This window comes from Neophocaena asiaeorientalis, unplaced genomic scaffold, assembly GCF_003031525.2.
Source record: "Neophocaena asiaeorientalis asiaeorientalis breed wild unplaced genomic scaffold, Neophocaena_asiaeorientalis_V1.1 scaffold328, whole genome shotgun sequence".
Taxonomy (NCBI): Eukaryota; Metazoa; Chordata; class Mammalia; order Artiodactyla; family Phocoenidae; genus Neophocaena; species Neophocaena asiaeorientalis.
The window spans coordinates 287011-313022 of NW_020174432.1; the positions used below are offsets into that span (position 1 = coordinate 287011).

General features: G+C 32.7%; 1 protein-coding gene across 15 annotated transcripts in view; it reads left to right on the forward strand.

Annotated features, from left to right (window-relative positions):
- Positions 1-26012, forward strand: part of RIMS2 (regulating synaptic membrane exocytosis 2) — a 348709-nt gene that overhangs the window by 90338 nt on the left and 232359 nt on the right. For 12 of the 15 annotated variants that reach the window (XM_024756905.1, XM_024756899.1, XM_024756906.1 and 9 more), the window contains exons 9-11: positions 8314-8444; positions 13094-13265; positions 15337-15490. In XM_024756905.1, coding sequence (XP_024612673.1) covers positions 8314-8444; positions 13094-13265; positions 15337-15490 — 457 coding nt within the window. Of the gene's footprint in view, positions 1-4574; positions 4623-8313; positions 8445-13093; positions 13266-15336; positions 15491-26012 lie in introns of all 15 variants that reach the window. The other 3 variants (XM_024756898.1, XM_024756907.1, XM_024756911.1) reach the window with 1 other exon arrangement.

A 26012-nucleotide genomic window follows, 5' to 3' on the forward strand; every position in this document is an offset into this window, starting at 1 on the left:
ACTACTTTTCCTCATGGTTCAAAGTGAATATGGTAGAAAGGTAAGACTGTTAAATATTGGGTGGAAATATAAACTTAAAAGTATGTGGTATTTGTATTTATAAGTGATGTTGGTTTAAAATCCATATAACTGTAATTTAAAATGAGTACCATTTTATCAATTTTTATGACTCAGAAGGAGTATGTTCCAGCAAGATAATGTTTATAAATATAATACATATTTGTTTTGGTAAATCTAGAAAGCACAGATAAATAAATAAAAATCACCTGTAATCTTGCCACTAAAACATAATCATTCACATACATATAAAGTTTTAAACAAAACTGTAATAAATCTGTGTATACTATTTTGAAACTTGCTTTTTCACTAGTAATATATTGTGTACTTTTCCTTTAAACATTTTCCTTTAAAAATTCCTCCTAAAATGATTTTAATAGCTATTTAATACTCCATTTTAACTTAATTTGCTATTATAGGATATCTTGCTTGTTTCTAATTTATAGTATTTTAAATAATGATGCCATGGAAATCCTTGAATATAAATCTTGCATATTTTGTTAGGTCAAAATTCCTTTGTCAGAATAACTTTTCCAGATGTAACAATATGAAAGAAAAAAACGTTTTAAGATTCTTGAAATCTTTTACCAAAATTTTTCTCCAAAATATTTTTATCAAATTAAGCTACAATTATCAATTCAAGTAATGTATTTTAAGATCTATCCCCATAATCCTAGTAGCTGAGGATACAACAGTGAACAGGTAGCCATGGATTTTACCATCATGAAACTTAATTTTATGTTCATTCTTTGCATGCAGCAAGACATAAGCAAGATACCCTTTTGCATATAGTATTTTCCTTTATATTTAACCCCATTTCTGCCAACTGGAGACAATTTTGGTTTGTTCTAATGATGTAGAGGTTGAGAAAATATTTGTCCACAAATATCATCCTTCGAGGAAACTTCTAGGAAGTCACAAGGCAACATTATGATTCCTATATCCTTCTATTCTACCTTTGGGTATTTTTGCTTTTGGTGAGATTTTACCTGGACCCTTAGCTCACTTACAAAATCATGACGTTACTAATGCCTGACAACAAAGATACTTTATATATTATGTGAGCTGACCTTCCTAATATATTTATGTCAGTTCATGGGCTGATATTTTCTCAAATATACATATAATGCAAATTGTTATTTAACTTTTCATGCACAAGGCTGTTGATGACTTTAAAAAATTATTCCATTTATTTCTTTTCCATGCTTGAATTGTGCTGCTACTTGTTATTATTCTAGGGCATAACTATGAAAGTGCCATTGATGTATTTGATGAGAAAATTAGTATGAGCTCACGTTTATGACACCTGGACTGTATATTAGCCTTTCAGTGTCAGCACTCCCTTATTTTGATTCTTTTTAAAATTTATGTTCTAACATAATTTAGCAGTTTTCTTGTTTGGAGGATTACTTTTGTAATTCTCTCAATATTTTAAAATTAATTTACAGCCTTTGACTTATATTTTGATAGAATGCTAAAATAAGATATAGCCTTTATCTCTTTTCAAAGTGAGGAATGGCTCAGAATTCTTTCTTTCTATAGGAACACATTAATTCTTGTTGACAAACATATTTTATTTTACGTCAGGTTCTGTGGCTGACTTATGGTTGCAATGTTTCCCTAAGTTACTTTGTTTTAATATTTTTCTGACTCCACTTTTAGTGATGAGCTTATAAATATTTTACATATCCATTTTATATTCCCATTTAAAGGGAATAAGTCACTGAAGAATAGGCATGTTTCCTTTACATCTACTTAGAAACTCGATAGTCTTTTTAAAACTTTCTGTAAATGAAAGGTTTTTCTTTGAGCTTTTATCTTTTGTATGTCATTGTTACAACCTTGTTATTTTAGAAGCATTGCATAAAAGGAATGCCCTGAAGTTAGTAGTGCTGTATAAAGTAGGAAGGACATTAAATACAAAATAAATTGTGGTGTACAAATTCAAATTCTTCATTTGTGTGAGGCTGAATTGTTATAAATATTATCAGATATTTCATGCTTAAAATAAATGAATTAATATTAATTACAAATTGCAGTGAGATACATAATACTTCATTTCTTTATGAAATATCTAGAATCTGAAGAGATAGAAAGCAGCTTAGTAGTTGCCAGAAATTGGGGCAATGGGGAAATGGGGAGTGACTGATTACTTAATAGGTGCAGGATATTCTGGTGTGATAAAAAAGTTTTGAAACTAGAGGGAGGTGGTGGTGACACAGCATTGTGGATGCACTAAATGCCACCGAATTGTACACTTTAAAATGGTTAATTGCGTGTTATTTTTATGTCACCTCAATTTAAAATAAGCTGACAAAGCAAATTATGTTTATGTAGCAAAGTTTAATGTATAAGCTTACAGGTGAAGATTAGGTTTAAACTGGCATAGATTTTAGACAATTGATTTCAAAAAATCTGTGAGTTGCTCATTTGAGGTCATTTTAGAAGATGCAAAAAAGTTTACCTTAAAGGATTACTTTATTTCAAAGTACTATTCCTTTCAAAGTAAATCTTTTAGTTATAAAGTAATATTTACTTGCAAAAACCTTTCATTACCTTGATATTTTTGGTCTAAAACAGGTAGGACAGGTGAGAAGGCAAGAAAAATAAGATCTTTTTCTAAATTGAGTGACTTGTTTGTCCTTTTCTTCAGCATGCCTAGTTAATCTCTATGAATTTCATATATCCCTTACCCATTGGCTAGAGAATTATCCATCTAGGGTTATACAGACAGATAGCAGTAACACTCCATATCTCAACATTCCTTTCTTCCTTTGGAAATGTCTCCACACAAAAAGGAAGAAATCTTAGACTTGAGACCTTCTTGGTTTTTGAAGAGAAAGATGACTCATGATTGAATGATAGTCTGCTTTTAAGGTTTGCTTTCTTTTGGGTTTTAGATTTATGTCTTAAACTATCTTCAGGGTCTGTCTGATGATCGTTGAATTCCACAACAGTCCTCCTAGTACCTATCATCTGTTTCCATGTAGCAGTGGAAAAGTCTGAAGCCTTTTAACTATTTACAGCTGTTAATTAAACAGGAGAGACATCCATGAGAAATGCGAGGAATGGGATGGAATCTTGGTGAAAGAACAAAGATTAAATGCCCTGAAATCCATTCCCAAACACAGAGACTTGCATCTGATTTTGTTCCTCTTTTAGCTGTTAACATGCCTTAATAAAGGCACAACATTCTGATGATTGTGGTATCTTTGGAAACTGTTTCAAAGTGAAAACAAAATAAGTTAGAAGAAGAAAAAAAAAAGAAATCTGATTTTATTCTAAGAATTTGAAATAAAATGATTTAGTCAGAACTGAGCTTTATTTTATTTCTTTTTAAAAAAATTTTGGCTGCGCTGGGTCTTTGTTGCAGTGTGCGGGCTCTGTTGCAGTGCATGGGCTTCTCTAGTTGCAGTGTGCAGGCTTCTCTGGTTGCGGCGCGTGGGCTCTAGAGCGCGCGGGCTCAGTAGCTGCGGTGCGCGGGCTTAGTTGCCCAGTGGCATGTGGAATCTTAGTTCCCGGACCAAGAATCAAACCCGTCCCCTGCATTGGAAGGCAGATTCTTAACCACTGGACCACCAGAGAAGTCCCAGGGTTTTATTTTCTACCTTTACACTATCTTACTTTTTGGTTGGGTGTGAGCAAGTCTATCTAGTCTTTTTAAAATGTCTCTGTTTCCTCATCTGCATATTGGAGATAACAGCAACTACCTCCCAGCATTGTTAGAGGCAATAAACTTGCAGTAACTGTCAGTAAAGGCTTAAAAAAATATGAAGAACTGTATAAATAAAAAGAAATGTGATATTATTGTCATTAATAAGTATGATTAGCTCTAAACAGTGTTATCTCAGACGGTGCACAATAAATGTCTGAAAATGATGTTTAAATACTAGAGCCTGTTATAGATTCTTAAAGTATAAATCAACTGATTATTCCAGTGTGTTCCAGCACACGTTTTATCTTTCTGTGTTTATTCTTTTAAGAAATGCTAAAGCCAACTTGGCTAATGTTTTTTAGACTTTTGTTAGCCATATTATGCCTTTGGAAAGTTACATGTATGTCCCTTTGGAAACATTACTTCTACAGATGACTTTTCACTAATAATTCTATAATGTATTTTCATCTGACTTCATCTTGGACTATGATTTTTTTCTATGTTGTGTGTTCAAGGGTGAAACTTGAAATATCTTGACTTTGTATTATGTTTACACTCATTCTTTCAGAAAATATTAGCCCAAATCTGTTATTTTACATTCAGTCTTAATTCCTTTTATGTTGATTACATTTAAAAATCTGATTTAAAACTTCTAAGATTTTATATAGTTTTTATCTATTTAAGCATTTTGGGAAAATTAATTTATTCATTACATTGAACTACTTAATTTAGATATATATTGTCATGGAAAAATGTACTTAAGGGATAGTTGTATGTGTTTTTTACTTTTGGTCTCTTAGTTCCAGCGTGTTGTCCTTTTTGGTTTTGTTTTATTGCTTTTTTCTTTAATTTTGCTTACCAGAGCCAAAGCCTTAGTAGAAGAACAACGCCTTTTGTTCCTAGGGTTCAGGTAAAGGCCTTGTCTGCCTGATAGAAACTAAAGTTGTGTTTTAACCCTTATTTGTATGTTTTTGGAAAATGCGTAGTAGGAAAACTTTTTTTGGTGTGTTGCTCCAAACCATATTATTGACTTTCAAATCATTTTATGAGCCAGCTTGTAAAATTCTGCATGGGGATTAAAATACAATAAAAATTTAAAGAGACAATCTTGGTTAGTGGTTTTATATGATGGACTGAATACTGAAACTCATAGGTTTCTGGTTGGCATTTAATGTAGATTCCACTTACATTGTTAATATTGACAGAAATAGCTGATTTGATACTGTTGATATTTTCCTTTATTGCACTAAGGTTGCTGTCTCTTTAAATCATTCATTATCTCACTTAACATCTACATTCTCTTGCATTTTCCAAGCAATAACTCCTTGAGGAGATTGGCAAATAAATTTGTACCTTATCTAAAATATGAATTTTTTGCATATTATATATAAGGTTCAACTTTTTGAAAGTATATTATTTTGAAAGAACAAAAATCACAATCCAGATAAAATATGTTGTGTTTATTTTGTTTACATTTTGTAATTGTAATTCCATTTAATTTTACTGTAATACTTGGGTACAAGTTGTTTGCCTCTTTTCATTCGGAAACCCTTATATGGTAAAGTAATGTCAACAAAGTTTTTTTTTTTTTAAAGTAATATTATGCTTTCCTTGCTTTGCTGCATGGGTATTTTTGGTTGTTGCTGTTGTTAATACTAATTTAGTTTAAATTTAAAAAATTGGAATTGTTCTAATTAACACTATGTAGTGTAAAATATTTACTTAGACTTATGTTCTGCTTGGGAAATTTTAAAGTGGTTACATGGAATTGTATTAAAGCAATTAAAATGATATCAAGATTTTTATTAATGAAAATGAGGTAAAATAAGAAGTATATTATATCTAGAATTGTGGAAACACACTTGTTTTATTTTGAAGAATCAACAGATATATTCTAATCATTCATTTAAAAAACACAGAGAAGATATTTAGGAATGTGATAAAGAATCTAGCAAATAAAATAATTCTTTTTTGATAGTTTAAAGTGGATATCTATTAAAAACTTCAATGCAAGTCCTGTAATATAAAATGAAAATTAAGGCTATTGATCAAATGCCCAGTTTGACAGTTTATTAAAAGGTATAATTTTGATAAAAAACTCAGTAAAATTAAACTGTGCCTGTTTCATATCTATATTATTTTAATATTTATATATTTGTAAAGTATTATTTAATAAACTATAAAGTATTAATATGAAAACATGAAAGCCATATGCCTAATATCTGTTTGTGTGAGAAATGAATATTATTAATAAGTGATCTTTTTGGTTTTCCATGGCATAAGAAAATCTAAAAATAATACTATTTATCAGGCATTTGAAACATATATCTTAAATGTTTACCTGTAATGATTTTAAAGAAGCAAAAATATTGCCCGTGGAAATGACAGCAAAGGTAGTCTCAATCCCTGAAAAAAAAACCTCACAGAAATCAATAATTTGCTCCAATAACTATGAGCTTAGTCTAGTAATACTTTTTTCTTTGTTTTTTAAATGTACTATTTATTATAAAACAATTTTTTAGCCTTTAAGAAGTTTTTTAATGTCATGGAAAATAAAGCCATAAGGTTTTTTATTGATATAGGAAATAAAGAATATTAGAAGTTAATGTGGTTTTGCTCACAAATTTAGAGGAACCATGGTGCTCTCTGACAACACCTGTTTGATCTCATACATGAGACACTCTAGTATTTCTTACTTTTTTTTCCTCCCCTCATATCTTTTGCCATAATGGTCTCTTTTTTCCATTTATCCTCATCTGTATCTTTGTTCTACTATTGTCAGGCAAGCAAATATTTGAACTTTTTTCTTTTTTTATAGGAATTTAAAAAACTTTTATATTGGAGTATAATTTACAACGTTGTGTTAGTTTCAGGTGTTGAACTTTTTTTCCCATTTAAATGTCAGAGGCTTTTTTTTCAGGTTCTTGGTCCCCTAGTCTAAGGCAGTGGTTCTCAAGCTTTAATGGCAATGAGAATCACCTGGAGCACTTGTTAAAATGCAAATTCCCTGGGCCCCATTCTGATTCAGTAAGTGAAAGGTGGGCCACAGGAATTTGTAACTTTCCAGATGATACTGTTGCAGGAGTTTTGTGAACCACAGTTTAAGAAACACTTGTCTAGTGTCTGTACTTATCAACTCGATTCAAAAAACTTTTTGTTACACAGCCTCAGGGTAATACCTGCGTTAAACATAAGGACTTAACATAAAGAGAAGTAATAATCATTTTAAAAATTTAAATGCTTGAGGACTAATTCCATTTGACCGAAAAGAAAAGTGTATAAATAATTTTATATACTCTTCTGGGCCATTAGTCTTCTGACTTAAAAGTCTTGCTCGGCCTCTCATTCTCTAAGATATGAAGTGAGGGACTCAACAAAGCCATGTTAGAATTGGAACTGAACTACTGATATATCATATATACATATATTTATTTGTATGATTTTTATGTAGATGGTCTATATTTATTTATATATCCTAGAGCCTGGCCCAGAGCTGACTGTCTGCTTTGGAGAAGAGAGGAAGGGACTCACATGAGATGTATATTTAAGTTTTTTAAACTACCGCAAACATTGTAAATCCAAGTTAAAAGAAAATAATCAAACCATTGGATACACACACACACACACACACACACACACACACACACACACACACACACACACATATAAAAAGAAAAATACATATTACCTAAATAGAACTTTTTCCCAAATTCCAAATTTCTGATTCAATTTCAGTTTCAAGATAGTGGTCAGAGATGTGCTGAATTCTGAACCGAATGTGGATCAGAGCCATAGTCATCATAGATCCTGATATGGTAAAATCAACTAGCTAGGTGTGGGAGTGTGAGGTATGTGTGTGGGAGGTGACAATTATTAAGTCAAATGAATTCAGCAGCTGAATGTGAAGTTCTAATCCTTAATTATGGCATAGGCAAATTATTCTAATTTTCTCATCTCGAATTATAAAATATACGCTTATTATTCTGAGGATAATTACATTTGCCTCACAAACAAAAAAAAGACTTTATGTCTGCGTAAGAAATTTTAAAAGACGAATTTATTACAGTTTTAAATACAAACTTAAGGAGTAGATTTACTAAAGCTTCTAGTAATTCCCAGTTACTTATAATTTTTGAAAGGTCTTTGCTGTGGTATAACATAAAACATTTGCTTAAAATTTCCCTATGAATGCCATATAAGGAACTTATCTATTCAATTCATTTTGAGCACTTATTCTGAACTCACTATTGTAGGGGAACCAAAATGAACTACCGTGATTCCTGCATAAAGGTAGACACAAAGCAATCCTATATAAAGTCCTTAGTTATGGTAGTGTAATTATTATGTGCATGTTAATAAGCTATCAAATTAGATTATAAAAAGTTCAAGTGATTTATCAATCAAACTAAAATATCTGAAATAATTTCTCTGTTCATTGAAGTTATTATAGCATATCCTTTTACCTTAACTGCAATTTACGAAGTGAAGTTTATATTCTGTGCTAATATTAGTGTAAGAGAATGGGGCAAAGATTGGGAATGTAAACGTTATGTTATATTAGTAAATGTTTAAACTGAAAAATGAATATTTTTGCTTTTCAGATAAAACTATGGTTTGACAAGGTTGGTCACCAATTAATAGTTACAATTTTGGGAGCAAAGGATCTCCCTTCCAGGGAAGATGGGAGGCCAAGGAATCCTTATGTTAAAATTTACTTTCTTCCAGACAGAAGGTAGGGATATGAAACAAAAATAAATGTTCTTGAAAATAAATGAGAAATGTTAATAGCAGGAGGTGTTTTGATTCTGTATCATTTATTTTAAAATATCATGCCAGTTAGATACTTATGAAGTTTAATATAAGCATAATGATTCTTAAGAATCAAAATAGTGACAGTAAATACTTTAAGATTGTTTTAAAACCTATGTCAAATGTTTATAATATAGATTATTTTATTAAATATTTATTTTAGATTGTGTGGTTTACTTCTTAAATAATGTATTTTTTTAAAATCAAACTCATTAAAATTATGCTCCTTTAAGTCAATACATTTTTAACATAAACTACAGAGGCAGAAAGCTGGAAATGGTACTAAAGGATACTCATCATGTTACTCTACAATTTTTACCTCCTTTTACTAAGATATTATTTCTCCATATTATGTAAACTTAGTGAATGTGCTTTATATTTCAGCACCCATATCACCAAGGAATCTTTACCACTGGGCCTAGAATCAGCTATCTAAAGTGTCCTTTGCTTTGTGTCCATGCTAATCAACATACATGATATTGATCTATCCTGATTTAAATAGAGGAATCAGAATAGGAGAAATAGCTTATCAAAAATCATATAATCATTCTTAATTTCAGACACATACAAAATAGAAGAGATTATTCAATAAGCATCATAAAAAAAGAAAGAAGTAATGCACCAATTTCCCTTGCCCCAGCTCTTCTGCAACACTGGTTTTCAGGGCTGGGCTGTTCATTTTTCTCAGGTTGGAAGCAGCTGGGCACAGATGTGATCTTAAACATATTTAGTAATATGTCTAGTAATACTTTTGGACCCTCTATTACTCAGTTCAAGTTAAAAGTCATCAGTGTTGAGTGCCAAAGTATCATCTGAAGAACAATTTCAACAAAGAAAATAAAGGAAAGGAAGTAGGCAATTAGCAAAGGTCTTACACTTTATTTGATATATATTTTGAAATAAAATTTGTAAAATGAATTAGAAAATATGCAAGGGTGCCATAGCCTCTTAAGCTATTAGAAGCTGTGCCATATAATTTTATCTTACAAAGTTGACTCGAAGGAGGTTGTTCTCTAACAACTTAGGTTGTCTTTTGGAGAGGGATACACTTTGAACTGCAAGTGAAGAAGAGGATATGCAATAACTTAACTCAACTCCAGCTTAAACTTCAGTTGGATGACAGATGTCACAGCCATATTACCTACCATCTTGGATGGAGGCCAAGTCACTTGGCTTCTCAGAGCACAGTTTATTAGTCTAAGCATCCTTAGAATGCCATCATAAAAACTCGCAGAGGGCTTCCCTGGTGGCGCAGTCGTTGAGAGTCCGCCTGCCGATGCAGGGGACATGGGTTCGTGCCCCGGTCCGGGAAGATCCCACATGCCGCGGAGCGGCTGGGCCCATGAGCCATGGCCGTTGAGCCTGCGCGTCCGGAGCCTGAGCTCCGCAACGGGAGAGGCCACAACAGTGAGAGGCCCGCATACCGCAAAAAAAAAAAACTCGCAGAAAGTGCTGTGCTTTTATGCACACACATAACTTAAGTTTCTACTTACTCAGACCTTTGAAGAAAAATGCTTGCTTTTCAAGATGATAAAAGTCTCTCAAATTTTTGTTTTTTGGTAGACTACTTGTGTTTAGTTTTATTTTTTATACCTCCCCTCACTTTCTAAGCAGATAGAGGTCAAATGGAAGGGAAAGTCCCTTCAAAGACTCCTTTATATTCCAGATGTAGGGTTTTTATCTTTTCTTAATAGCAAAGAATGTGAGAAGCGTTTGGATATTTTTTCCTCAGGTTATTTCTCAGCTGAGTTTTCTTGACAGTTATCAGGAATTTGAAGAATATTTAGGCAAGTTTGTAGCTCACTTTATTGATAGAGTTGTGTCAGGGTTTTATGCTTAATGGAAAAAAGAATTCTCTGGTCAACTCAAACAGCTACATTATCACTACATTATCATCTCGACATTTTTTTTTTTCTGTTGATACAGGTTTTTACACATGAATAAAGGACTATTAGTGCTTTGGGTATGAGTTATTTCTTTTTTCTTGACAATTTCTTGTGAGAAAAACTACAGGTCCCAAGAAGCCCATGGATACCAAAATCTGCAATGCTCAAGTTGCTTATATAAAATGACATAGCTCTGCATCTGTGGATACTGAGGGCCAACTGTACTTGCCTAAGTAAACAGAAAAAACAGTTGATGCCGTTTTATTGATAAGAATTCCTGGAGGGACAAGTGAGGCTACATAGAAGGAATTTAGTCTAGAATGTCAGTATGTCAGTTAAGCCATTCAAAACATTTATTTTCTACATAATATGCTAGGTACCCTAAAAAATAGCTAGGTATGCTCTAACACTTTTTTATATCTTTTTTATATTGGTTGCCAGTCAAAATATATTTTCCCCTTCATTTTGAGTAAAAATATCAAGTCTTTGCATGCTGTTAAATCAAATGGAAAACAAAAGGACTGGTAACATGAAAATAAATAGAAAAAACTTTAGTTAGATTTTTTAAAAAATACTTTCTCAACATTTTAATGATGTTGTTAGAGATCAATTATCTATTTTATTATCCTTAGGCTGCTATTTAAAAATATCTCTATAGCATGCTTACTGATCTTAGTTTTTAAATAATTTTAGCAACTTTTCAGTATTTTTTTTAACTTTTCAGTATTTGACTTATACAGAATGATCTCATTTTGAAGGCTTTAGTTATACTTCTTGAAAAGAATAACTCATTTACTTTTTTTGTAATTTGCTGATGATAAGGTAACTTTCCATGGTTATTTTCATGGATTGGTGCTTCAATACACACAAAATTGCCTTATTAAATTGTAATCATATAAGGTAGGTTAGTGAGGAACTTCAGAGATAATCTAGTCTCCCTCCTATCCAGGATTAGAAATCCCCCCTAAAACAGTCATTTTTTGAGAACTTTTTTCACTCCTTAAGAGGAAGTCAAAGCTTATTCTTCTGTTTCCTTTCACGTTGCAGTATAAACCATTCTTGGATTAGATGGCAAGGTTCCCCCTGAATGCTTTCTTCCTGACCTTGGTGGAAGGAATTTTTTCTCTGACAGGGTTTCATAGTTCATTCTTTAACGGATAGAATATAAGTAGATGCTTTATAAATATTTGTTAAAATCTTAGAAGGAGGAAGTGACAAGAGTCATAAGTCATAGTCCTTGTCATTATTTCTCTTATTTAGGTATTTTTATTTGCAGTACCACTTCTTTTTCATAAATTTGAATGGAGATAAAATTTCCTACATGGGTTTCCAAAGTTATTTTCCTATGGAGGCCTTAGAAATTAATAAAGATACATTGCTTTAAAATGGCTTTCTGCTACATTAAATATATATGCTTTGGAAACATACATGTTCTTGATTAAGTCAAATCTGTATTAAACATTAAGCTCTGTATTCACCTGGGAGAAGTTGCATACCCTCCCTAATTTGGAGGCACTCTGTCCCTTCTTAGTTCTCCCTGCTTCCTATTTCCCAACACTCTTAGAACTGTGCTGTGTTGAGAGAATTTGTAGAAGTTAATATGGTTCCACTTGGAGTTCAGTGGCACTTCTCACTTCAAATAGGCTCTTCTAATAGCTTAACATTGCCGTCCTAGGTGATTTTCTTCATTCCTATTCAGACACTGATCCTCTCTAATAAGCTAGAGTAGTGATCTCCAAGAAGAACGGATGTACTGAGGAGATGTGTGAAACAATTCATTGGAGTTCATAAAGAAATACTTGAATTTTCATTTTCACCTATCTTTAATTCCTATTTTTGTATATTTACCAATGAATACAATATATTAGTACAACAATATAGTAATACATACATATAATTTATAAAAATATGTGTATACAATGGAATGCATAATCAAAAGCATTCACTTGATAGAAATATGAAGTCAAAAAAATGTATGAAAGCTTCTGAGTTGGAAGTTCTGTCTATCAGGATGGCCAACTTGCATTTCCAGCCCAGATTATAGTGGCTGCCTCACACAGAAATAATTTTACTATGTCTTTAAAGACTTGATAGATGTCAAATGAGCAAGTATGTATTAATTATACATAAGTGTGTAACTTGATAAGATGTAATTACAGTTGCTTATTAGCTAAACTATATGGATGTAAAGTTGTGAACATCGCAATTCACCAAACTTATTGTACAAGGGACTTCCGTTAGTTTAAGTGAATAGTATATTGGTTACAAATACTAAGTACAGTATTTGCATTTGCATATGTACAAATACTAAAAGTACTACTATATGTAACTAACAGGTTAATTTCCAATTTAAAGGTTTCCAATAGGGCAATGTGTTAAAAAAAATTAGAGTTAAGATTCTTCAGTCTGGTTTTATTTAGAATTTGAGGAAGGTTAAGTTTTTAATTATCTATCATGGAAAATTTTCAGATTTATTGAAATATTTCTATTATTAAGTCACACTTATAAGGTGATATAATTATATACCTGATAAATTTTAATAGTAATTTTAAAGATTACAGTATATTTAAGGTATGATAAATTTGTGGGAAAACTTCTTTCCTGAGAAATTTTAAATTAATCAATTTTAGGACAAAAGTTAAAATGAAGATTTATATAAGCTCATATATTCTTATTTTTTTCATAGTGATAAAAACAAAAGAAGAACTAAAACAGTAAAGAAAACATTGGAACCCAAATGGAACCAAACATTCATTTATTCTCCAGTCCACCGAAGAGAATTTCGGGAACGAATGCTGGAGATTACCCTTTGGGATCAAGCTCGAGTTCGAGAGGAAGAAAGTGAATTCTTAGGAGAGGTATCTGGAACTATTTTAAAGCTTAGACTATTCATGTCATCCTGAATACTTTTGTTTATATGACTATCTGTAAAATATTATATTTTGAATAACTGAAACACCTAGACATAATTTAACAGAATGAATTTAGCTGCTGTTTTAAGAAAAAAACTTATTGATGCCTCTATAGTACATGTATTTCAGTTTACTGAACCAATTGTACAACTAGTAATTAAATCATTTATTTATAGATCAGTTTTTCAGCCCTGTACTGTATCTGTAATATGTTAGGGACTGAGGTATCAAAGGTCAATAAGGTATATTACTTTCTTCAAGGAATTTATAATCCACTGGTATACACACAAGTGAGTGAACAATTATAACATAGTATGGCAGATGCTCTTTCAGGGAAGTGCAGTAGGAATACATAATTGCTGTGCAGGGAAGGGGAAGTGGTCCATGGAAGGATCCACAGAGAAACTGGAATTTAGCATAGTCAAGGGAAGTAAAGTTCCTGCAGAGGGAATAACAGAGTTGCGGGGGTCTTGGACAACGGCATTGAAATGGGAAAAGAATGTGGTAAGAAATGAGTCTTGAGGGTTAAACATGACACCTTCATATATCATATTAAGAGTTTGGATTTTATCCTGTAGATAATGGGAACAAATGACAGGTTTTAAAGAGGCTGGCTTGATTGCATTTGTACTTGAGAAAAATATTTCTAGCTGTAATGTGGAGAATGAATTGGAGAGGGGCGGATGAGAGGCAGTTTTCCTGCTATTAACATACTAAGAGAACTGCTTTCAGTTTTTTCAGTGTGGTTGGTTTTCCTAAGTAAATTAAATGTAATACCATGGGAAAAGCAACAATCCATAGAAATAGTAAACTGAATGTTGTTAGCTAAGGAGTCAAAGAGTGGTAAACCAGTTGGAAAGAAGGGTAACATAATGACTAGGAGCAGAGATTAGTGCCAGCTACCTGGTTCTGCATTCCTGACACTACTACTTCCTGGCCTTGGTCCTTGAGCAAGTTATTTAATATATTTGTACTTTAGTTTCCTCTTCAATCAAGTGAGAATGATAGTAGTATGCAATTCAGGGTTAGAGTGAGAATTAAATTGTGTGTGTGTGTGTGTGTGTGTGTGTGTGTGTGTGTGTGTGTGACCATTTGGAACACAGTGCTTATAATTTTGAAAATGACTAGGGAAAATTTAGGAAGAATGAAGAGTACCTTAGTTGTTTTACATTTTTACCTCCCATAGCTAAATAGTGATTTATCATTATATAGCAGTTCTCATATACTTAAACCAGACACTGTCATATTTGCACATGACTTTAAAAGAAAATAAAAAGAATCATTTATTTCTATGGACTGATTTCCTTTGTAAATTTATTAGATATTCATATTATAACATGGTTCATATTGAAAATCCATTTTTTTTTCTTTCCTTTCCTGTTTTGAATCCTTAGCAGCATGATATGTTAAACAGAATTTTAAGTAAGACAGCCTTTGACTTATATTACGGCTCTTTCACTAACCAATGATGTGGGCTTAAACAAGTTTTTTAACCTTTTTCAGCCTTGGTATCCTTATTTGTAAAAGTTGAATAATAAGACCAACCTAGTAGTTTTTTCCTGAGAATTAAGATAACATATGACATGGTTCTTAACACACAGTAAGCACTTCTAATTTGTTTTTAATCTCTCCATTTCAGAGTTTGTAAAGGTTAAATTAATGAATGTAAATGAAAATTTTTTTACACTGTAAAATGGCATATATATAGCAGTTATTATTACAGACTTTTAGTAGTAAGTGCTATTTATGTAATGGCATATTTAACAGCCTGTAGCAGATAGGTGTTCAAGGGTCTACAAAATAAATGTCTTAGATATTCAAAGCCATTAACTCAATAAGAAGTTATATATACTTATCTCTTATTTAATTATTGTCAAACATATGGGCAATTCTGCAGCATAACCTTGCTTTTGACCTAATAGCATTACTATTATAATTATCATTATTATAATGAAACCATTTAAGAGAATTTCTATATTATTGTCATAAGACAGTCCTTTGTCTCTTGGTTTTGTAGATTTTAATTGAATTAGAAACAGCCTTATTAGATGATGAACCACACTGGTACAAACTTCAGACCCACGATGTTTCTTCATTGCCACTTCCCCACCCTTCTCCATATATGCCACGACGACAACTACATGGAGAGAGCCCAACACGGAGGTTGCAAAGTAAGTTTTCAGTAAAATTTATTGTACCTTTATTGAATTATCTTGAATGATATATATGACATAGCATTTGAAGATACCATTATGGGTATTAACAGTCATCTGTTAGTATTTTCATAGCTTTTATTGAAGCTTTTAAATTGTTTGATACACTCAACTGTATACATGTAGTACTCACTCATCACAGTATGACACACAATGAAGCATAGTTATGTTTTAATTTTACCTCTTAGAATATAAAATATAGGAATGAGATAGCTAACGTAGTAGAATTTGGTGATGTACCTGTAGATATCTGAAATTATGATTTCCACTGTCATTAAGCCAAGTATTTTATGAATATGTAGGATAACAAGTATAGCATAGTGGTTGAAACCGTGACCATGAACATTACTCAGACAAACTTGAGTGTAAATATTAATCCTCTCACTTAAGAGTTGTATGGGGGCTTCCCTGGTGGCGCAGTGGTTGAGAGTCCGCCTGCCGATTCAGGGGACACGGGTTCGTGCCCCGGTCTGGGAAGATCCCACATGCCGCGGAGCGGCTGGGCCCATGAGCCTTGCCCGCTGAGCCTGCGCGTCCGGAGCCTGTGCTCTGCAACGGGAGAGGCCACAACAGTGAGAGGCCCGCGTACCGCGAAAAAAAAAAAAAAGAGTTGTATGACTTGAGGTAGGTCATCTCTCTCTGTTTCACTTTCCTCATTTAGGAAATGGAAATAATAGTACGTACATCACAGAGTGGTTCTAAGAGTTAATCTCTGGAATGTAAACTGATGTTATTATTGTTGTCATTATTATTATTATCAGTGTTTGCATTTTACTCTGAATTATGCACAGTCCAAACTATAAAACAGATCAATCCAGAGAATCTTAGAGGAAACTCAGAAATGTTTTCCACATTGAAAAGTGGCATTGTTGGTTTGATGCTCCTACAGCTCAAATTTATTTGTTTTTTTCTGATGAATCGTATTGAAAGGTGAAGGGGGTGCTTTTTGCTTTGGATAGTATTCATGGGATAATTTTATCTTCATGGAGCCATCATGTTTCAAGTTTAGCAACATTTTTGTCAAGTAATGGAGAACTGATTGAGATTAACCAAATTTCAGAAGTGTAAATTTATAAGCATGAATGCCATGTCATCAATAATGGAAAGGATACTTGGCCATATAACAGATAACTCTTGTCTAAATGGATCACACCCTTTCTGCTGAATAGAGGGCTAAATTACATATCAGAATGCTGTTTGTTGAATAGAGAATTAGAGCAAAGCATTGGTCTTATGGGATAGTTAGTCATAGGAAAGCGTAGAGAATTATCTTCACTTCTTTTGAAAATAATGTCTCTAATGACTGGAATTTTATTTCCATTAGATACAGCCTCTTACCCTTGGAGGGCATTAATTTAACATTAATTTTACAGCGCTCACTTTTTTCAGCTTCCTCACGAAGTAAACACCTACCCACTCTTATTTGCAGTTGCCATTACAACATCCTTTGTTGTATCTACATTACCATGAAATTTATGTGGACTAAATTCAGAGCGTCTGCTCTTTCTGGCCACTGTAATCTATTCAGTACATTGTCTCTAAATCACAATGTGGGATGATGGGTTACTACATGAAGTTTACTAGTATAATTCATTTTCTGCTAATTCTTATAGTTTAGGTTTATAGGCTATTATTGCTAGCTACTATTGCCCTTTCTTATAGGATTGGCTTCTTCTCTATTTACTCCAGTTGTTATTGCAATAAGGAGTAGGTTTGATGACTCTCATTATCTGAAACTCTTAAATCTACCAATAATTTTCATTATTTTTTTCTGCCCTAGCTAAGAATTCTGTACGTGAGGAACAACCAAAATAGAGTACTTTCTAGTTAGTTGTATAAATCATGGATTTTCGTGCAATTAGTTTAATTTAATCAGTTTTGCAGATTTTAATATTTTCCATCCTCTCAATGGCTCTTCTGTTACTTAATCATTAATAATATTAAATTTACCCCTGGGTAATATAATAGCTCCATGTTGTACTCTGTGAGTCTTGCCACTATCAACTAACCTCTAATAAAATTAATTTTCAATATTTGAATATATGACTGAATTTGGTGCTTTACACCTAAAATGTTGTCATAATTTATTAGCAATATGTAGGCGTAAAGATAGATAAAAATGATATGATAAAAGAAGATTAGGAAATAACACTCAGGAATAGTCAGAAAGTTAAAGACAGTACCATTGGCTAAGTATTGATATATATTGCTCATCAATGACAAGTTCAAGTTAGGGTATTAATAAGTAAGTACATTAATTATTGTAAAGTTTATTGATGACAAGAACCTCCTTTATGGTTTTTCTCCATGGAAAGGTCTATATGAAATTTATTTATAAGTATGTTTAAACTGTCAAAGATCATATATGGAACATATATGTATGAACAGTTAACCATCAAAAATGTATAGTAACCCTTTATTTATTCCCTACATTCACATCATGTTTTGGTAATTCAATCTCTGAGGCTTATGAGTAACATTCTGAGTCTATGAACTTATTAAATGTACGTGGACATTTACTGTTATTCAGAATAAATAAATGGTAATGTTGTTGGTGTTGGGATTCTGTTCTTCCCATGACGATTTCCTATTTTAAATTTGTAGATTCAAATGATTCAAAGCAATACTTCATTAAACAGATATTAGTAACTTATTTACTAACATATAAGGAAATATATAAAAACCATTCTAAAAATAATTGTTTCATATTTTGTAGTTAGTTTAAATATTCTGAAAAAAATCTTTTCTAGACGGAGTCCAGACAACTTTGATTATAAACTTTAAATGATTTCCCAAATAAAGATATTGGTAAAAGTATTTGAAATAGATGACCTCTTATACCAGTATTCCTGCATGTGGAAAAATAAGAAGGTTGTATGTATTAAAAAATCTAGTAATGATCACATGCTCATTGTTCAAAAGTTTGAAAGAAATTAGGCTATGAGAAATCAGAATTTTGTTGATGAGGAATTAACATTTCCTCCAACAATTTTTCTTCAGGCTGCTCTTGCCCACTCCCTTCACAGACATTGTTGTTTTGACATTACCAAAGGATGGGAAGAGCATTGCATATTTCAAAGGGTGATTGATTAAGCATTTTTGAAAATGTATGCAAGACTAAAGCTATGAGTTCAATTAATTAAAATGTATCAATAGAGAAGTGAGGTTGGCAAAATATCTCACATATTCACATAATTTTATTTTTGATTCATTGATGAGAAACTTTATTCATTACTTTCCTGAAACTTAAAAAGATTGTTCTGAAAAGTGTATTTTGATATTTACATTTTTATTGTTGTATTCTTTACTGTTAAAGTTGTATAGTGTCTTTTTTTTTTTTATTGGAGTATAATTGCTTTACAATGGTGTGTTAGTTTCTGCTTTATAACAAAGTGAATCAGTTATACATATACATATGTTCCCATATCTCTTCCCTCTTGCGTCTCGCTCCCTCCCATCCTCCCTATCCCACCCCTCCAGGCGGTCAAAAGCACGGAGCTGATCTCCCTGTGCTATGCAGCTGCTTCCCACTAGCTATCTACCTTACATTTGGTAGTGTATATATGTCCATGCCTCTCTCGCACTTTGTCACAGCTTACCCTTCCGCCTCCCCATATCCTCAAGTCCATTCTCTAGTAGGTCTGTGTCTTTATTCCCATCTTACCCCTAGGTTCTTAATGACTTTTTTTTTTTCTTAGATTCCATATATATGTGTTAGCGTACAGTATTTGTTTTTCTCTTTCTGACTTACTTCACTCTGTATGACAGACTCTAGGTCTATCCACCTCATTACAAATAGCTCAATTTCATTTCTTTTTATGGCTGAGTAATATTCCATTGTATATATGTGCCACATCTTCTTTATCCATTCATCCGATGATGGACACTTAGGTTGTTTCCATCTCCTGGCTATTGTAAATAGAGCTGCAATGAACATTTTGGTACATGACTCTTTTTGAATTATGGTTTTCTAAGGGTATAGTGTATAGTGTCTTAAGGCAAAAATCTTCCTTTACAAATATGTTTATTCCTTGATATCTTTTTTTATTAACTATTTTTAATAATTATTAATTAAGTTTTACATTATTTTCTCTGTTTTTGAAATGCAGTTTATCACTTCAACATGTAAGCAATAAGAAAAAATAATTGTAAAAAATTTTTTACTGAGTCTTTAAAATGTGTGTGTTATCATTTCAACAAGAAACAATGTAAACAACATTAATTACTTTTACATTCTTCTTTCTTACTAAGTCTTTAAACTGCAATCTGTTTTCATTTCAACAAGGAAAATGCAATCTGTTTTCATTTCAACAAGGAAACACTATACACAAAATACTAATTATTTTTTCCATTCTTTTCTGTTATCAGATCGTTGACATTTTCTATGTTACCATTTCAACATATAAACAGTAGGAACAACCTATTAATTAACTTTATTTTCTCTCAATTAGTCTTTGGAATGCAATGTTTTTTCACGTTGACATGTAAACATATAAACACGGAATTATTATTACTAAGTCTTTGAAATACAATGCTATCATTTTAACACATAAGGATATAAAGAATTTAAAGTACATTCTTTTATCTTTACTGTCTTTGATATGCGGTATGTTATCATTTCAACATGTAAACAATACATGTAAATTATCAATTAGTTATTCTACATCATTTGTTTCTTACTAACTCTTGGATATACCGTGTGCATTCAACACCTAGGGTACATCACATTTGAGAGTAGCCAAATTTCTAGAGTTCAGAAGCCACATATGGTTAGTGTGCACCGTACTGAGCAGTGCAACTCTAGTGGAAGGGCAGAGGGAGCAAATACATATGCAACAGTGTGTACCATGAAGGAAATATACATGGTACCTTAAGCAAAAGCAGCAGCAGAATAGATCTACTTAAATGGGGAAGTAAGAGAAAACCTATCTGAGGAGGTAACATTTAAGCCGTGACCTGAGACCTGAGCAGCTACTTAACAGCATAAAAAGGCCAATATCATTTGAGCAGACTATGTAAGGGGAGAAAGTGAAAAACAATACTGTGTTATGGGGGAATAAATAATTTCCCAAGTCTTCTAAGAAAGAGTAGAGAAACTGATAAATCATAGGAATGTCTACACTCTGAGTGAGATCAGGGACTTTATTAGCACCTGGAAAAGTACCTAAATCATAACAGATACTTGGTGAATGTGTGTGGAATAAGGAATAACTGAGCCAGGGGTCTGAGACCTGGGAAATCAGGCAGCAATATGCTGATGAAGATACCAGTAGGTAGTGGGCATAGTTTGTTTCCTTTTAGTTGCATACGGTTTCTCATAAGCCACCTGAGGTAATCAGAAACACAAGAAGTTTGCAGGTCCCTAGAGGGTAAAATTATTCAACAACTACCACCTCTAGGAAGAGTTTCAATTGATCTGACTTGTGTCAAGTGCCCATAAATGGATAAGTGAGCCAATCAGTGTGGATAAGGAAATGATGTACCATGACTGGGTCAGCTTACGTCACATACCCAACACTGGTTAGTAACCAGAAGATGTAGACGGCAATGGGCAAGAGATCCAGTGGACCTTTCAAATTCCTCTATTTCCTTTTTAAAGTTCCTCTTTTATAGAGATCAGTTTACATATCCAGTGTTCCTAACCCCAGTTTCCTAGAACAGTAGAACTTTACATATGTGTCTCTACAAACTTGGGCTTCAGGCAAAAAAAAAAAAGTGAACGCTTTCATGGCCACACATCAGTGTTGAAACACCTCCCTGTACTGTGGAAATCACTTTGAACGAGTGGCCCATTTCATGTCATTCCGCTGTGCCCCGTGCAGCATCGCCTCCAACTGAGCCTGAACTTCAGCAAGTTTCTGTCGGTCCAAACGGTCATTCCATTCCTCGTAGCAAGGGACAGGGACAGGATAAATCACATACTTCAGCTTCATCAAGGAGGTCAAGTGCTGCAGAAGGCTCTTGAGCACAGGCATCGTAATGAGATTGAAGGCAAAGCTAAGGACACGGAGGTGGGTACAGGGGCTCAGGGCTGGGAGGACGGCAGAGAGAGTAGAATCAGTTATCATACAATTGTTTATCTCCAGATGTTGCAGGGTGCTTGAGACCTTCTCCAGCAGAGTCTGGAAGGGCTCATAAACTTCTGAGAAGATCTGGTTGTTACTGAGACTCATTACCCTTGGGTGGGTGGCCTGAGAGCTCTGGGACAGGACAGTGACATCTCTGTTAGAAAGGCGACAGTAAGGTAGATACAGTGAATCCAACTGAGGTGGCACAACTCATTGCCTTTAGTATCGTCTTATGCCCACCGGAGAAGGCAGCGCTGAACAATGGAACAAAGAGGTCTCTTGGGATTTCGTCCAGGGCATGGATAGCTGCAGGCTCATTATTCAGCAGACTCTTTGCAGCAAGCTCAAGGAGGGTGACTGTGGTCTTTTGGTCCATCTTCAAAAACCTGATTGGAACAAGAGCTGGAAAAAACTTGAGCTGTCCAAGACCCCAGCAGTAAGAGCAGGTTCCTCCCTCTCCAGAGCTCGCAGCGGACAAGCCTCAGTGTTGCCGGCACTGGCTCGTTGATATCTTATTAACAATTCTCATCACAATTTGAACCATAACGATCCAATCAGAGTTTTCTTTAATTTGATCCTTCATTTTTTTTCTCTCATATTAACCAGATTCATCTCTTTGACATCTCAGATATTAATTCTTTACTTGGAGAAGTATATCACCCCTTTCACTTTTTAAAATAGAAAACATTGTGTCTACTATACTTTTATTCACCCTCATGACCACAAGTCTTCAAAGAAAAGTGAATGGAAACAAATCGTTGAGATTAAACTAAAATGATACTATTGAAAGGTGTAAGATAAAAGAGACATGATTTCATAATTAAAGTTTCTCAGGATTTCAACTCTACCCAGTTGTCTCACCTCTATCCTTCTTGGATGGCAGTTACATGTATAAAGACCTATTGACATTTTTCCACAGGTTATTGAGTCTGTGTTTTCATTTTAATCATTTTTTCTCTCTTCCTCAGTTTTGATATTTTTATTTGTCTTCAAGTTGACTGATAGTTTCTTCTACAGTGTCCAATTTTCTGCTAAAACCATACTATGGATTGTCTTATTAAATATACTGTATTTTTCATTTCAAGCTTTATATTTGGTGTTCTTAGAAGTTTCTATATCCTTCCTGAAATTCCCCTTGTTCTATTGTATGTGTGTATGTGTATACAAACAAATATGTGTGGGTATATGTAGATATATTAAAGAATTTATAGGATTAGATTATATCTACACATTGTAGATATAAATATATATGTGTATAAATATAATACAATAATAATATATATTTATATCCATATATATAATCCTGTAAATTCTTTAATATATCTATAGTTTATTTTAAAGTCTGCTAATTCCAACGTCTTAGTCTTCTGTGGGCTTACTAAAATTTCTCTTTTTTCCTTTGATTAGTGGTCACATTCTGTATGTTTTATATATCTACTAATGTTTTTGTGTACTGGACATTGTGTTTAATACATTTTAGAGACTCTGGATTTTGAAGAATTACTGCATGTCATTTTAGCAGACATGCTGAACCAATGGAAGATGTGTTAAGTTTTTATTTTCATTCTATTTTCGTTCTTTGCATCGTTCTAAGGTATAGTCCTTAGTCTAGTTTGTGGTTCTTATGCCTAGTTTTGAACTGTAGGCAAAGTTCAAGATATTGGCCAAAACCTATAATTAATGGGATTTAATCTCCAACCTCTGTATCCTGTACATCAGGAAGTTGCTGAAATTTTCTTGCAGCTCTTTTAGTCTTTCATCTGTGGCTTTCTGCTGAGTTTCTTCTTGTTTTTCTCTCTGCAATTTGTAATTTAGGTAAGGATTTTGGGGACCACTGAGTGTAAATTTTAGGTCTCCTCCTTATCCGGCTCCCCCTTTCCAGGATTTCCCCTACAATTCTATCTGCTCTCACAACTCTGAATTCTGACCTTTGGCTTAGCCTTGTAAGACTGAGGTTTTTTCCTGAGCAGTAATTCCTCTGCAGTGAACCACACTGGGAAGGTCCTTAGAGGAAAATTGGTTAAATAGATGCTTTTCTTATTTCAAAGGTCATATTTCCAATTTCTGCCTGAATTTGTTTGTTCTCTGGTATCTTTAAACAGTTTTTTTATTAAAATATTTTTCCAGAATTTAGAATTATTACTGGCAGGAGAGTTAGTCCAATATAAGCTATTCTATCATTCTCAGAGGCAGAACTCTACATTTTTAAGTAAACTTTTTACAGAAGTATAGAATTCATATAGAAACATGTATAAATCATAAATATTCTCATGGGTAAATTTTGACCAAGTAACCATACCATGTAACTAGCACCCACATCAAGAAATAAAACATCACCAGCATCCTTCCAGCCTCTCTCTTGCTCTCTTCCAGTAATTATTCCCCCTGTCAAGATAACAAATACCATAGAATATTTTCGCTTATTTTTAACTTCATACAAATGGAATATGCACACATATATGAATTTCGTAGAAATGAGATTACACAATATATTTCTTTTACATGTGACTTTTTTCTTACCACTGTTTTGTAAGATTTATCAGTATTGTTGCATATAATTGAAATTTATTTTCATTGCCATATACAGTTTCTTTCTATAAATATACACCAATATATCCTATTTTTAGGTTGGTTATGAAAGCTATTTGTCTAAGTAATTTCTTATGAATTGATCAGAGGTAATAACTATACAAAGGGGTTGCTTATCTTGGCTTTAAAGTCTGATTTAAAGTCTGATTTTTTTGAATTAAATTATTTAATTAATTTTTAAAAATCTACAGTTGATTAATAGTTTGCTTTCAGATTTTGGCCAGTCCTAAAAGTGCTTATGTTAACATTCTTATACATGCATTTTGGTAATCATATGTGTTCATTTTTGCTATGGATATACCTAGTAATAGAATAGATAGATAATAGGCCATACATATATTCAATTACAGTAGATATTGTCAAAGTTTTCCCAAACTGTCCAGATTTATACTTCCTACAGCAGTGAATGAGGGTTTGAGTTTCCTTATATCTTACTTTATATTTGGTATTTTTAGTTGTTTTCACCCACCCATTCAGGTGGATGTGCAGTATTACCTCATTGTGGCTTTAATTTACATTTCTCTAATAAGCTTTTCTTAGATTAACTGGCCATTTAGATATCCCCCTTTATGAAAAGCCTAGTCAAATGTCTTGCCCATTTTTCTTTGGGGTTCTTTATTTTTTTATTGATTTATGAGTGTTTTCTAAAGTATAGATTTGAATTAGTTATAGGATATATGTATTGAAAATGTAGTCTACTCTATGGCTGGCCTTTCCACTCTTTAATGGGATCTTTTGATCAATAAAAGTTTTAAATGTTAATGTGTTTTAGTTTCCAATTTTTTCTTCAAGGTTAGTGCTCTTTTGGCATGATCCATATAAAAAAATCTTTTCTTTGAGATCATAATGATATGTTCCTATGCTTTCTTCTAGAATAGTGCTTTGCTCTTCTCATTAAATCTGCAGTTCATCTGGAATTAATTTTTTATTTTGTGTGAGGTAGAGATCAAAACTCATTCTTAATCCCATGGATCGATGCTGGTATACAGAAATAAAATTTATTATTTATTATTATTAAGAGACTCCTAATAACTTTTCCATATATTATTTTGAATTTTGATTTAACAATATATGTCATTTGTGAATAACGACAATTTTTTTCTTTCTTTCAAATTGTTATAGCTTGCTTTTTTTTTCTTTCTTAATGCTTTGGCTAGGTCGTATAATAAAATACTGCGTGGAAGTGACATTGTTGAGTAAAAGTTGGCATCTATGTTTTGCTCCCCTTTCCTTGGGAAAAGCTTTAAATATTTCCCCATTATATTTTGATAATTTTTGTAAGATTTTTGTGCTACTTTGTGAGATTCAGGAAGTTCTGTTTTATTCCTAGTTTGACGAAAATTTTTAATCATGAATGGATTTGAGTTGTGTAAGTATTTTTCTGTACATATGGATATAAACATATGCTATTTCTCTTTTATTCTACTAATGTAGTAAATTGTATTGATTTTAAATGTTAAAGTTATCTTGCACTCCTTTAATAAGCCCAGCTATCTCATGATGCATTATCATTTTATGTATCTCTGGATTCAATTTGTTAATATGTGTAGAAATTTTGCAACTGTACTCATGAGAGATAGAGTGAGGGAGAAGGATTGTCTTTTCTTTTTTTCTTTTTGTAACATCTTATTTGCTTTTGTTATCAGTGTTATGCTACTGTGCTCAAAGTATTAGGAAATTTTACTTCTTTTTTATTTGATGTCTTTTATTTTCTTGTTTTGTAATATCCTTGTCAAGCTTTGACTTCAGTGTTTTTCTGGCCTCATAAAGTGTTTGGAAGTATATCCTCATTTTCTGTTGTTTGACAGAATATGTACATTATT